Here is a 15596-nt window from a genome sequence, read left to right on the forward strand (position 1 = left end):
TGAATTAGGCTCGATATTTAAGCGCAAGTTAAGGGCAGGGCTTTTGCGCGCTCTTTTTTCTGACCCTAAAGGGTATTTTGCCGATATTGGCGACGGCTCCTAGCCGCAGGGGGTATCTGTTGCTAAAGCCGTGGTCGTCTCTTCGGCGGACGCGGTTGCGTCTGGCGTCTCTTCTTGCAATCTCTTCCCTGACACCTCTCACAACTCTCTTTTGTCTGCACATCGCAATGATTGTAGCTAACCCGGCACGTGCACTTTGCTTTTCGCCCTTTCTTCAGTCGCAACAAAAAAATTCAGGAAGCACTTTGTTGACCTAAAGTGCGATGAGGCGATTAGCGCGGTCTTGCTGCTTCTGTGACTGATGTGTGGTTAAGACGTTAAGTTCACAATTGTTTGTGAATCTTAAATGCTGGAGACACTGGAGGGCGTTTGTGAACCACCCATCTGATTCGACGCCTTTCTGCAAACTCTCCAGCGTTTTAGACAAGGAGAACTACACATGCGTCGGCAGGAAGTAGCGTAGTCGTTAGCACGCTCGGCTGCGGAACGGACGAATGGCGGCTCGAATCTCATCGTGCACAAATATTCTTTTTCTTATCGAGTTGAAGAATGTCACTTATGGACGGACGGACACGGCGAGTATGTGCCATTAAAGTCTTTCGCGTTAAAATTCTGCTGATGTGCCCTGCACATGTGAGCGGTGAGCGGTGCCGAATCACAGGCTCGCTTGGCCGTCGACTGCCCGGTTGGGCTCACCAGGATGCTGAAACAGGCAGCAAAGTTGAGCACTCTTGCTGGTGCCTCGCTTAGAATGAAGTGAGAGAAATAACAAGTCAAGCCACCACACATGTAACAACAAAAACTTCGAAATCTGAAAACGTCAGTGCAAGAAAAAAAAGAGTAAATACAAGTGCTGCGTCACCTATAACCCCCAAGTTGGGTGCTTTGTTTATGCTTGGACGAGAGCGGAAGAGGGACGATTTAATTAGAACATTTGCTAGGGCAGGATGTTCGCGGCAGCCTGAAGACAATCATAATCGGAGATACGATGACGGTGGCTATCGTGGAATTATGATGGGAAAGGATTTGAGGTCTGAGGGCGCGCAGTGCGGAGTGGAGAGGACGCCTTATATACGTTAGACCGACATAAGGAGTAAAAAAAAAAGAAAAGACGTGCTAAGGTCTTCTTACAGCTCCGTAATCGTCATCATCATCAGCCTTGCTACGCCCACTGCAGGGCAAAGGAAGGCCTCCCTCATATTTCCCCAATTAACCCACTCCTGTGCCAGCTGCGGCCACCGTATCCCCATACACTGCTTAATCTCAACCACCTACCTAATTTTCTGCCGCCACCGGTGCTTACGGTTGCCTTCTCTTGGTATCATGTCTGCTACCCTTAATGAGCATCGGTTATCTTTCCTTCGCACTATATACATGCCCTGCAGAAGCCCATTTATTCCTCCTGATTTCGACTAGGATGTAATTAACCTGCGCGTGTTCCCTGACCCGCTCTGCCCTCATCCGGTCTCATCTAAACATAAACAACGCACCCCAAACTTCGACTTGGGGTTTATAGCTCACGCAGCATTTATATATATATATATATATATATATATATATATATATATATATATATATATATATATATATATATATATATATATATATATATATATATATATATATATATATATATATATATATATATATATATATATATATATTACACTGATATTTTGGGACTAATTTTTTGTTGTGGCATGTGCACCCCACTGACTTCTTATTTTTTTCTAATTTCATTGTAATTTATTTACCTCCCAACAAGGGTGCGACCAGTTCCTGCACCCTGTGTCCTACGCCCCGTCGTGCGCGACAGCCCCATCCCAGAGGCGCTGCGTGACTCACTGGTTCCGTTGGCGTTCCTGGACAGGATGCGTCCGGGACAGCCCGGCGGCACAGTGGCCGACGGTCCCTGTGACGGCGGCGGCGGCGCGGCTCCCGCTCCCAGCGGCCCCTGCTGGCCGGCCTCGGCGGCGGCGCCCGTCGACGGCGGTGGCGGGCAGTGGTTCAGGTACTCGCGCACCTGCTGCTCAGCCATCGACATGTCGCACAGGGCGCGCACCTGCGAAGACACAAGGCAGGAAGAGGGGGTCCTGTAAGCATATGTCCTTTGTTCCGACAGTTATGAGCCTGGTCTACTCCGGTTTCGCTAGTCGTTCCGTCTGCCAGCCCACTGCGCAGCAAAAAGATGTGCACAACCGGCAAAACTGCTGGCAGACCTGACGGCTTGATTAAAGAAGGTTGGACTTCGTGGTACTTTTGTCAGCAGGGTGAAACATGCTAACCACAGCTAAAAAACACATGGCACAACGATAAGATATCGACTGGAAACACGATAACGTGCCCACTGTCGGTATCGGGTCGTTGTACCTTGTGTTTCTTTAACGCCAGTTACCACGTTTATACCTGCCAAAGTTAATTTTTTATTTAAAGCATGGTTGCATGTTTGTAGCAATGCCGTTATAATATAACGGTCAAATTGTGTTCATGGTTTACTTACGAGATGTCCCCCTTCCCCTTTGTAATGTCCATATAGGATTTAAGACAAATGATAAAATAATAAAAACTCTTCGTAAAAACTGCAGAACCATTCAACGTAGTATGCTTAACCTTTCAGTTCGGACAGAAGAACAGCACAAGCTTCCTTTTGGACATGGCGACTTCAGGCAAGGTGTGCAAACGAAAGGGAATACTCTTTGCATGAATATCTCGTTCGCCTACCAACCAATTTTTGTCTTTTATGCCTGAAGTCTAACCCTACAGACATAAGAGAACTAGCAGAGCTATCGAAGTGCATAAATGAGCGCAAGGTAGCCGACATAAGGAAGTTTAATACGGAGAGAATGAAGCGTTCTCTAATGAACACAGACAGCCTGAAATCGCTGAAGAGAAAACTAGGCATAGGTAGAAACCAGATGTATGCAAAGAGGGCAATGTCATTAGCAATATGGATAAGATAGTTAATGTAGCCGAAGAAATCTATACACATCTATACTGTAGCCGATATAATCAGAATGTCAGTGAAAGAGGAAGTAGAGCAGAGCACTGGCACATACCACCAGTAACGAATGAGGAAGTAAAGAAAGCTCTAGGAGCAATTAAAACGGGGAAAGCAGGTGATGAGGATCAGGTAACAGACGATCTCTTGAAGGACAGAGGGGAGATTGTGCTATGAAAACCAGCCGCCTTGTATACGCAGTGCGTTATGACGTCGACCCTACCAGAAGCTTGGAAGAACGGTAATCTTAATTCATAAGAAAGGAGGTGCCAAGGACTTGAAAAATGACAGACCGATCAGCTGACTGTCCGTTGCATACAAGGTATTTACGAAGGTTGTTGCTAATAGAGTCAGGGCAACCTTAGACTTTAATCAACCAAATGATCCGGCAGCCTTTCATAAAGGATAAGGGCTGTCATAAAGGCTTTCACAAAGCACCTTACCTGGAATGAGCATGTTGATCACCTCCAATCAAAATTGTCATCTGCCATTGGTGTCATTGCTCGCCTGCGTCGCATTCTCCCGACCAAGGTAAAAATAATGTTCTATAATGATCTGGTGGTATCTGTCATGCAGTACTGCATCATGTTGTGGGGCACAACTGGTGTGACAAACTTTCAAAAACTACATTTGCGCCAAAAAAGAGCTGTGCGTTACATAGCTGATGTCCATTATACGTACTCCACGGAACCACTTTTTTCTAAATATGAAATTCTTCCTGTGTATTGTTTTTATAATTATAGGGTGATGTTGTGCTACAAAAGTTTCGTAGAATTTGGCGTTGATGATACAATTCATCTGGCAAAACTCCGAGAGAATACAAATATTCGTCAGACCCGACATAAAAAAAATGCGGTTCGTACCTGCCCTGAGAACCTCCTATGATGAACAATCTTTATCTTATACATTACCTTCGCTGTTAAACTTATTAAAGCGACACAATTTTGATCCCTCCAGAAACCGAAACCCTCGCATTAAACGTTTTTGTCAACTTATTTATTTGCAAGACTAGACCATGCCTTTTTATTCTCCTATTTTATTCACCACTGTTGCCTATGTGTGTTGATTATTTGTATTACCTTTTTCTTGTCTGATTGCTTGCCGTCTTGTTTCACTCTGTATTACCCGTTGCTTTGTGATGCTTTTTTTATTTCTTGTGTATGACTGGCCGTCATCTTGCTGTCATGCCAACTTGCAAGGGGTCGGAACCTTGTCAAGCTGTCCGAGCTTTTAGTCCTGTACTCCTCCTTTTCTAAAGAAATAAAATGATTGATTGATATACCGCAATTGATCATATTACTATCAATAAGGTGATAGAGAAATGCGCAGAATATAACCAAGCCCTATATATAGCTTTCATTGATTGCGAGAAAGCATTTGGCTCAGTGGAAACCTCAGCTGTCATAGAGGCATTGCGGAATCAGGGGGTAGAAGAGCCTTATGTCAAAATACTGGATGATATATGTGGCAACTGCACAGCTAACATAGTCCTCCATAAAGTCATCAATAAAAAAAAATCAAGTAAAGAAGGGCGTCAGGCAAGGAAACACGATCTTGCAAATAATATTCACCGCCTGTTTACAGGATGTATTCCGAGGCCTGGAGTGGGAACAGTTAGGGGTAAGAGTTAATGGAGAATATTTAAATAATCTGCGATTCGCTCATGACATTGCCTTGCTGAGTCACTAAGGAGATGAACTGCAAATAATGATCAATGAGTTGGACAGACAGAGAAGAACAGTAGATCTAAAAATTAACATGCAGAAAACCCAGGTAATGTTGAACAGTCTAGCAAAGGAACAGCAGTTCACAGCTGGTAGCGAGGTGCTGGAAGTGGTAGGCGAATACGTCTACTTAGTGCATGTAGTGACTGCAGATCCGAATCACAAGAGCGAAATGAGAAGAACTAGAATGAGGTGGAGCGCATATGGCAAGTTCTCTCAGATCATGGGTGGCAGTTTACCAATATCCCTCAAGAGAAAAGTATATAACAGCTGGGTCTTACTACGGGGAAGAAACGTGGAGGCTAAGGAAAAGGGTTGAGCTTAAACTAAGGACAACGCAGCAAACCATGGAAAGAAAAATGATAGGTGTAACGTTAAGAGACCGGAGGCGGGCAGAGTGGGTGAGAGAACAAACGCAGGTTAATGACATCCTAGTCGAAATCAAGAGGAAGAAATAGGCTTGGGCAGAGCTTGTAATGCGAAGGCAAGATAACCGCTGGCCCTTAAGGGTAACGGAGTGGATTCCAAGCGAAATAAAGCGTAGCAGGTGGCGGCAGAAGGTTAGGTGGGCGGAGGAGATTAAGTTTGCGGGGATACGGTGGGCGCAGCTAACAAAGGAGGTGGCTAATTATAGAGACATGGGAGAGGCTTTTGCTCTGCAGTTGGAGCTGTCAGGCTGATGATGATGATGCCTGAAGCGTGAAACATTTTGTAGTTGTGGGCCACTCGCAGCTTTTTTCAAGTCATATTTTCTTCATCATCACCATCAGCCAAACTACGCCCACTGCAGGGCAAAGACCTCCCCATATCTGTCAAATTATTTCTAAGCTGTGCCTGGCGCGGCCAGCTTATCTCCGCAGACTTCATAACCTGATCCGTCCACCTACCCTTCTGCCGACCCCTGCTACGCTTGCCTTTTCTTGGAATAGGGTTCATTACCTTTAAGGACCAGCGGTTGTCTTGCCTTCTCGTTACATGCCCTGACCAAGACCATTTGTTCCTCTTGATTGCGATTAGGACGTCACTCATTCACCAGCGTTTGTTCCCTCACCAAATGTGCTATATTTCTGTCTGTCAACGCTACACCTACTATTTTCTTTTCCATAGCTCGCTGTGCTGCCTTCAGGTTAAGCTTAAATCGTATTTTATGCTCCCTTGTTCGAAGAAGCCGTTTGTCCGCATTTAATGTGGGAGACTGAACGGTGAAGAAACGCACTGAAGTACTGCTCTGCCCAAAGCCTCGCCCTCCTTTTCCTTATTAATAAATTCTTGAGACAAACTTGCAGTTTTTTAGCTCAGAGTTTCTGGGGATGACTACATAAGCAGTTGTAATGCGCATGCAGCGGTCATGGACAGAGATCACTCCCTTTCGATGCTGATGCTATCATCATGGTGGAAACACTTTATGTGCCCAATGCAGCGTTATTTGTGCGAGCATTATCGTCTCCCCTGTGGCTCATCCTGAAGCTGGTGATGCGTTCACGTTGTTTAACCATCCTTTTTGATGGCACAGGAGAACACACTTATTTAACATACATGAACAGCATGTTCGGGGAATGCAGTAGAAGTATAAGCTTGTTTGTTGGTGAAAAAAAAAGTACGACTTTTATGCTATGCTACGTAAGCGACGGAACTGAGCGTAAGCCCTGTCTATCCCGGAGGCGGCGGCCGCATTTTGATGGAGGCAAAACACAAAAGGCGCCCCTGTGCTGTGCGATCCGAGCGCACATCAAACAGCAGGTGGTTTGAATTAATCCGAAGCTCTTCACTACGGCGCTCCTCCAAGCTGATGTGTCGCTTCGGGATGTTAAGCCCGAGAAGTGACAATTACAATCGTCGGCATATTTTTTTTGTTCCAAATCTCTGCTCTTTGCATGCATTCCCTGACTCGGTCGTGGGTCACGTCGTGTATTCCTGCTGTGGCGCACGAATGCTGCTGAGTGGCGCTATAAAGCCTGAGATTTTTCAAGGAGCCCACGAAGAACTGACATGCCAGGTTGATTTTTCCATCTGTTCCGATAAGTTGACTTCGCCGGACGATGGCTGGTAGGTCACACAGCATCCAATGAAATCTGAGCCCCCGTGGGCCTCGACGCAGAGAGGCATCGGCGAAGGTGTTCCTTCCTTCTCTGAAGGTGCGGTGTCCACCGACTGTAAACCTACTGCCCCACTTCTGACCTTATGCCTACTTATAAACGCCACACTGACGCGCCTCCCGGAGGTGCTTCCAAGCGGCGTTTTAAGACCGGGCGTGCCGCCTGGATCAGCGAAGGCTGCACGATCGCGGCCTACGTGACGCCCCGTGCCCGGGGCGGTCACCTGGTCGCGAGGAAGAGCTACGCGTGGCTGACGGATGGTGTCCAATGAACATTGTGCACTGTAAAAACTCAACCTGATGCCGAATTTGCAAATTCCTCAATCGCAAATAAAGTGCCTGACGATAAGATTGCAAATCAAGGAATCGCGCGTCTGCTGCTCTTTTTGTACCGCGAAAGTCGAGAGTTGAAAGAAGACTGCCATAGGGTTAAGAATATGGGTGCAGTCAACGGTTTTTGTATATGCTCTTCAAATTTTTGGGAAAAAACTTGCACGGTTTCCTTGCAGAAGAGTGGCGCTGGAGACCGAGCAGTCTTCGAACGGCGAAAACCCGCTTTCATTTCCCGATGCTAGCAGCCCCACTGATCGACTGCAAGATGGCCGATGCGTAATTCTTTCAGCACTCGCAAAAAAGGAAAGGAAAATGGGATACTATGCGTGGCCCCAACCTATAGCGTACCGCGTTCGTTTCCTCTGCAAATCATCAGCATTAGGGCGTACAAAGCGCAATACTCTTAAGCGTAATCCAAATCTCATACCCCTCACGAGCACAGGGCATTAAGCGAAAGGCATGCATGCGCTGGCAGCATTGTCCATAAGCGCAGTGACTATAACATAATGTCGGGCCGTAGTAATCAAGTAGCGCTGGAAGAGTGCGACATAACAAAGGACGCTACAAATTCCTTGAGAGCCTATGGAGGCTTGCTAATCTCACACGCAATCTGGCAATCTACCCAAGTAGGAAATCTGAAACCTGGACCTAATAAAAGGATCGGTTCTAGCGCCGAGACATACAGCACGCAAGAAAGAAGACTGAAGACAACACGGGGGCGCTTACTCACAACTGTTTAATGCGGTGGAAGCGATCTACATATGTACCCTTCCAAAACCTTTGCGCATGCGCACGCGTACAAAGCAAAAGGAAAATACATCTGAAACTTCTTGTCACAGCAGGCATGAATGGAATCTCTTTTGAGCCTCATTTAGACAAGCAGGCGTGGCACTGGCGCAGTTTGAACCCACATTTTTTAAGTGAAAGGCTTCCAAGGTTTCAGGAGCTGCTTGTTGTCTGCTTCTGCCCGGAATCCTGGCCTCGCGGAACCGTGGTATACAGTTGGTGCAAGCCCCGCACTATTCAACAAGTCGCTCATCCTCTTTATTATCTATATCTGTTGCATGCTCCCTAAGTCGGCCGTTCACGCAACGCCCCGTCTGGCCAATGTAGGATTTTCAGCAAGACGGGGGAATTTCATACACCACATTGGTGGCACATTTTACAAATCGCTCGCCATTTCTTTTCTCGAATGATCCCACTTTGGCTGACAAAGATATCAAGCACATTACCGCGCCTTCTGGCCAAACATGACGCACACGATGCCGGCGTATCGCGGTTATGATTAAAACACCTTAGAGGATCCATTTCTTTGAAATAATTTCCTGTTTGCATCTGGTCTCCTGTTTGCATGGCTGTCTGGCTTCTTTTTCTACACAAGTGTTTAATTATTTTCATTTTGTGCCATGTATTTCAGTGCATTGTTTGTATTTTCTTTTGTTTTGAGTTGAAAAATTATTGCTCTCCTATTCTGGGAATAGCTAGTATTCCTGATTCACGAGTACCATATGAGTGTTTGCCAATGCTGCCATGTGTAACCAGAGGTGGTGGGTATTTCAATCTGCTCTGTGCAGCTTTTTCTACGCCCCTTCCTATGTAATTTATGGGAAAAATAAATGAAATGACATTACGATCAATGACACCACAACACAGGTGACTGCAACAGAAAACAATTGTATACTGTGGGGTGCAGCACCCCGAAGCGACACATGGGGGTCACGAGGGATGTCATGGTGGAGAGGTCCGGGTTATTTTGACCATCCGGGCTTCTTGTCCTGACATCGCACGGCACGGGAGCGGCCGCCGCAGGCTGGATCGAACCCGCGACCTTGGCATCCGCAGCCCAACACAGCCAGTCAAAAAGACAGCCAATAGGTTAAAGGGTCCGGTCGAGAAGGAGCAAGAAACGCTTTCCGAAGAAATGTGGGTTGCAGCCGCCGTCGCTTCGAAGGCGCCGAAGAGATGTCGGAGGGCACGCTGGGCTGCGCGAGGACGACAGCGAATCCATGCGCTGGCAGTGGGCAGCATTCTTTACTCCCTTCCACGCATCCAGATCAATGGATGGGAAAAAAGACGCCTTCCACTTGCCGCCTATATATGGCGCAGCTTTGCAGCTCGCGCTACTCCCTCAACCACACAGAGATCGGCAAATGCTGCCTAGCTGAAAACAGACAAGGGAAAGGCAACACACATATGAAGGCAGCCAACAATCGTCGGAACCAAGGAGCACAGGGGAATGTTTCCACATCTTTCTGTTTCTTTAATCAGTGGTGTTGATCAAACAAATAAATAGCGTAATAATTTTGTCGCTGATATATAATTGATTTCAAAGTACAACAAGAACAACCCCATGCCGAAGGCAAGAGGCGAACTCACGGCCTCCGAATTTCGCGTCCGGTGGCCTTCCAACTGATCTTCGGCAGCGGCAACATTAGGCGGCAACTGTCCAATCTTCTGCTTTCGCGGATATTGCATGCAACCTTGCTTTCCCAGTCTTAACCAGCGCCACTCTTTTGCGTAGCGGCGGAAGTAGTGTAGGTCCTGTGTCATAGGACTGCGAGGGCGAAAACTGTGCGCGAAGGCTGTCAGAACCTATAGGCTAAGCTGTTGAGCAGAGGAGGGAAAGGAAAAGAGGGCCTCGGTGAATTTCGACCACCTGCTGATGACAGCATACGGGCGCCTGTTGCGAGGCAAGGGACGAAGCGGATGAAGAAGAGAGAAAAGGCTCTGCAGTGGATGCCTGTGGACTAATTGCCCCCCCCCCCCCCCCCTGACGTGCGCTGGCATCACGCAGCATGCGGCACAGTACGTAAGGTGTGGCGAAGGAGGTGTCCTCATTTATTCTCCGGCTCTTTCTGGCTGTGTTTTTTTCGGCAGCAAAGAATGAATTTATTGGCACGAAAATCGGATCTGTTACGGTATTCTGAATGCAGCTCTTCACATGCCCTCTGCCACCGCTGGCAGGCCGCGTGTTACGATGACCCTCCGGGGTGTTCCCTTGGCTGTCCATTCCTCGCTGTGGCACAGAGCGACACACGCCAAGGGGCGTGTTACGCCCACGACGTGGAATCCACCAAACTTGGAGCTGCGCTCTGAAAGCTACCGGCAGCCTTGACTGCACTGCGTGCGGGGAATACATTGGATTCGACGCAATGTATGACAGACGCCGGTTGAGGCTTCTTTCAGCCGCGATGCAGGTGGAGAGGGAAGGGGGGCAGGTGGCAAGTCCATGACAACCTCACATTTGCCTCGACCAACGAGCGAATTTTCTGAGCGACCAGAGCGCCTTTGTGCTGTGGCTTGTAGTGCTATCGCGTCAGAAATTTCCCCCTGCGAAGGACGGGCGAATGGCGGCGTGGCGTAGCCTCCGCAATCCGTGCCCAGATATCGGTGTCGAGGCACGCCTCACACTTGCGATGAAATTGGCAAGTGGTGGCGCCACTTGCATTTAGCTGTGGGGTCTTTTCTCGCTTACAAACGCTCCGCTCCCGCTGTGGCTGGAACGCGGTTTGCGGTCCACTCTTGACCGTCCCCGGTGTCGCCTGAAGGAAGCGCGGACGCATCCCTGGCCGCTGACAGACCGCGAAGCTCGTCGAGCACGGCGCATGGGGACGCCGCGACACGAATGCGATCCCACGTCCATGACGAGGTGCGGCGGCGGCGAGGAGCGTCCGCCTACGCACACATCGCCCAGTTTAAATTTGTCTACAGGGGCCGGCTTAAGTTCTAATGCGAAAGCATTACAGGCCTCGTCGAAACGAAAGACCAGCGTCGCCCAAAAACTATTACAAAACTCGCCATTGGTCCAAACAGTGCCACGTCAACAAAGGCGGAAAAATACCAAATATTAACTAGTAACACTCAGTACTACTACTTGCAACTGCGCCAACTGCAAGTACTAAAAGGAATTTCAATAAAATTTAATTATAAATTTAATAAAATTTGATTAAAATTCGAGTCTAATTGGATTAAAATTAGAATGTAACTGGAGCAGAATTGCAATCATTTCGAATTACTGGTAATTTTTTTAGCACTTCATCAAAGAAGCTCAGCACGAGAGAATTAAGGAGATGTTTTGGGTTTGATAACATGGGAGGCAACTTTTCCATCGACTGTTGTGATGAGCTGTTGTTCCAGCTGTAGAGTTATCGTTAAATAAGCAGACAACTCGGAAACTGCGACTAAAAGAAGTTTCCATCTCTTTTGTCAACACAGAGTACGGTTGTTTGTGCGCGTGCAGTCTTCATAGAGGCACGCTGTCCTTGAGCGTCGTCTCGTTTTCAGTCCTCGAAAACTCGGGACATAAGAAAGACATGGAGAATGCCTCATGTTGCCCTGAGAAGAAGTAAACGAGTCCAACACGAAGCGCAGAGTGGCCTAAAGAATGCGATAGAAGAGAATGGACAGCTCGGAATCTTCATGCCGAGGCGGCGGAGGATGCAGACGTGCGTTGCTCTGTCAGACGACATCGCGGCAGTCGCCAAGCTGCCTCTCTTCACGCCTTGTCCAGCCACTCGTAGGCGACGGGACCGTGCACAGTGCGCCCGGCGTGTCCAGGGCAAGAACTAGTCGGTCACCAGATCGCGGAAAAGAGCTACCCGTGTGTCCCTCGCTGTAAGAATGAACGCGAAACAGAAGCCGCGCTGCTTTGAAGGGGGAGCGACACGTGAACTCGCGCAGAGAGAGAGAGAGGCAGCGCCGAAGCAGGCTCACCAGCCGTCCGCGACGAGCGTCAAGCAGGAAAGCACCCAGCGTGTTTGTTGAAGGGGGAGCGGCCCCAGTCGGGTTAGGAATCCACCGGGGAAGCCACCTTAGGCAGCGTCGCGACGCACGCACAAACTCCGCAGCCCTGACGCGGCGTCGCCGGCACACGTGAGCGCGGACCGAGCGCTGCACGGTAGCGACGAGCCTTGCGGTGGAGCGCCCTTCTCCGGAGAGACTGGGCGCCGGCCGGCAACTGCGCCGCCCGAAAAGCAAAGCGGCAGCCGAGGAGGAGGGAAGACAACGCCCTCTCTCTTCTCCGCGCGCCGATTTTTTGCTGCTCTTGGGGGAACAGCCCGACCGGACGGAGAAAAGCAGCGAAAGTGGCGCCGACGGAAGAAAAGAAAACGTATATCGACAGCGAAGCAAGGAGCAAAAGCTCGCGGGTCGCGGCAGCAGCGAAGAAACTACAACGCGCCGGCAAACAAGTGCAAAGAGCCGAGGGGGAAATAAAGCAAACACACGAGGCGGCAGAACTGAGGAGCCAGAAGAATCGAGAGGCGATTGTTTTATAAATAAGTCGTCTCGACGAGGCAGCCTTTCTTGCTTCTGCTGCTCTTACGCCGCGTTTTTAGCAGCCGCCGTACCCCGGTCGTATTTTTCTTCCCTCTCGATGATGGAGTGTATTGAGGTGAGTGGGTGCCTTGAAAAGCGACGCAAGAACAAAACGAAGCCCTGACGAAACCCCGTAAGAAGCGAACAACGCACGCAATGCCTCCTCCGAGAACGACCGAGTGCGGCGCAGCCTGTACATGCGGGATTTTACTGTGTCTGCGCTCTCATGGCAGCGGGAGGACAAGGAGAGGCTCGCTGGTTGCAACACGACACAGCGTGCACGGCCCACGCAACATCGGCGCCATGTCACCGCGAGAAACGGTGCCCAACAATTCATGCAAATCTGCTCGTGTTTTGTACTCCCTCGATCCAGTCTGCAGTTGGTTGGGTTATCCCGAACTCCGTTTGTCGTCGGCACACCTGCAGGACACATGAGCAGCGTTCTGCGCATGTTGGCGCCCTCTCCGCCCATGCACCAGATACATCTGTGCGCCACCCTGCAACGCTGTCCGTTCCGTATTGGCTTTTGCGTCATCCCTTGCTGTTCGCACAGGCTCAAGATAAGCATAAACAAGGCTCCAGTGGCAGCTTGCGACGCTGTCCACGTCAACCTCGTTGTGTATCTTGTGCATGCCTCTGCGCTCTTCGTATACTTCCAAAGCGGGCCCGAACAAGTCCAGCGTTCTTTGCACAATCGCCATCCCTGTTTCCTTCCTAGTATCTCGCGCCTGTTCGCGATGCGATGCTCATACATTCAAGAAGCTCAGTTCAGTATTATTTACTAAAATGTCCCCCGTTCAACTACGTGTTACGAAAGGGGTGAAATGTCACTTCACCCACATAAACAACGGGCTATCGCCAAGTAATGGGAGCCCAGTAATGCAGACAAGCACGGTATGTGTCCTTTGTGCTGCGCTTTGACCATGGCTCAACCTTATGTACACGACGCCCCGAAACCTTAAGTGCGCCGCCAGCATGGAAGGAGGCTAAATTGATACCATAAAAAAAGGCGATATCCAGGAACTGATGAGGGTTCTTGTATCGCTTGTAGCTGCTGGTTTGCAGGGCTTTTTTCAGGTTTCTCTCATAACGGCAAGTAGCAGGTAGCTAAGAAGAGGCGCAATACAGCCCTGCAAACCAGCAGCTCGCCTAGCGTCTTACGCTATGCGGGCGATTTTTTGATCGTTTACAAGGCATCTGATTCAGAACCTCAGCGGGATGTGGACGACCTTTTCAAGACCGTCGCAGAAACTTTTAAGGACTTCACTTTGACAAAGGAATTACCTGAAAATATCCAATTCCAGTTTCTTGACCTCCACCTATTCATACGCCCAGAACACATATGCTGGTGTTACCCTCCGCGCTCAAAGAAAGGCATCATGCCATACCTGTCAGCGCACTCCAAACTAGTTAAAAGGGCAGTAGCGACAAGCGCCGTGAAGAACGCCCTCAACCGGTCATGTCATCATCGCATCAATGAAAGCATCAAGGGTCAGCTGCAACGACTGCGCACTGCTGGTTTCCCGGATGCGGTTCTCCGTACTGTTGGCAACAAGATCCTGAAATACTTCCGGCAAGCGGCCACAACGACGCAGGAGCACGAGGGAAGACAGGAAACTGTTGTGATCCCGTACGTGCACAGCGTGAGTCACCCGCTGAAAAAAAGCTTTAGGGTGGTGCGACATCAGGTTGGTTTTCACTGCGCCAAGCAAGCTGGAAAAACTTTGCAAGTTGGTCAATCGAGCAGATACGTTGCCAAAGCAATGTGGAAAGACACACAAAAAAGCTTTCGTTGATTGTACAAAGGAAGTCGCCTACGATATTCCTTTATGGCGTTGATCAGCATGCATAGGACAAACTGGGCGCTGTTTGAATGACAGGCTCAGAGAGCATAATAAATATATAAAAGACGGCGCAAGGCAGAACTTGCCTGAACACGTGACCTCATGCCAGTGCACTGCCACTTTGGACAGGACCAATGGTCTTAAACGATACAAGAACCAGCTTGACCGCAAACTTTTTGAGGCGTATGCCATTCATCAACGATGGGAGAAGTGCGACCGCACTCTTTCTCCTAACTTTAAAAGAAAAGAAATCAGATTTCTCGATGGCTGATCAGAAGAATCTTGTCACCTAGTTTTTAAGGTTTCTCGCTTTTATAATATGTATGGGTTTTATATGTTAACGTTGCTGCAATAAATTTCTTTCAGTTGATAGTCAGCGCCCGTGTGTGTGTCTTCCTTTCTTGGTCCCGTTTGCTGCGCTGTTTCCATGCAAAGAATGTACCAACTAGCCCGGCTTACTAATTTGTTGGATGTTCTACCATAGATCATATTCACACTATTCGCCGCGGTGGCTGAGTGGTTATGGCGCTCGGCTGCTGGCCCGAAAGATGCGGGTTCGATACCGGCCTCGGCGGTCGAATTTCGATGGAGCCGAAATTCTAGAGGTCCGTGTACTGTGCAATGTCAGTGTACGTTAAAGAACCCCAGGTGGTCGAAATTTCTGGAGCCCTTCACTACGGCGTCTTTCATAGCCTGAGTCGCTTTTGGAAGTTAAATCCCCATAAAACCAAACCAATCACACTATCAATCAGGTGATAGAGAAATGCGCAGAATATAACTAACCACTATATATAGCCTTCATTGATTACGAGAAAGCATTCGACTCATTGGAAACCTAAGCAGCCATATAGGCTGTACGTAACATATAGGAGAATACGTAACAAGGCATTGCGTAATCACGGTGTAGAAGGGCCCTATGTAAAAGTAGTGGAAGATATATATATATATATATATATATATATATATATATATATATATATATATATATATATATATATATATATATATATATATATATATATATATATATATCAGCTGCGCAGGTGCTATATCTAAAAACTATACATAAAGAACTACGTCTGACAAGAGCCTCATATTTTGAAGTGAACTTTCTCGTGTGCCAAAATGATAGCCGCAGATTACGGCACAAGCTAAATGTTTTAATGAAACGGGACTCGAGGGTAACACCCGAAATCCACATTGTCGTGAACGGCGTAGAAATCGAT

The 15596-nt window shown here is 48.3% G+C and overlaps 1 protein-coding gene across 1 annotated transcript in view; it reads right to left on the reverse strand.

Moving 5' to 3' along the window:
* nab (NGFI-A-binding protein homolog) overlaps window positions 1–15596 on the reverse strand; it is an 867324-nt gene that overhangs the window by 454590 nt on the left and 397138 nt on the right. The window contains exon 5 of the mRNA XM_077628086.1: window positions 1906–2122. Coding sequence (XP_077484212.1) covers window positions 1906–2122 — 217 coding nt within the window. The remainder of the gene's footprint in view (window positions 1–1905; window positions 2123–15596) is intronic.

This window comes from Amblyomma americanum, chromosome 6 (assembly GCF_052857255.1).
Source record: "Amblyomma americanum isolate KBUSLIRL-KWMA chromosome 6, ASM5285725v1, whole genome shotgun sequence".
Taxonomy (NCBI): domain Eukaryota; kingdom Metazoa; phylum Arthropoda; class Arachnida; order Ixodida; family Ixodidae; genus Amblyomma; species Amblyomma americanum.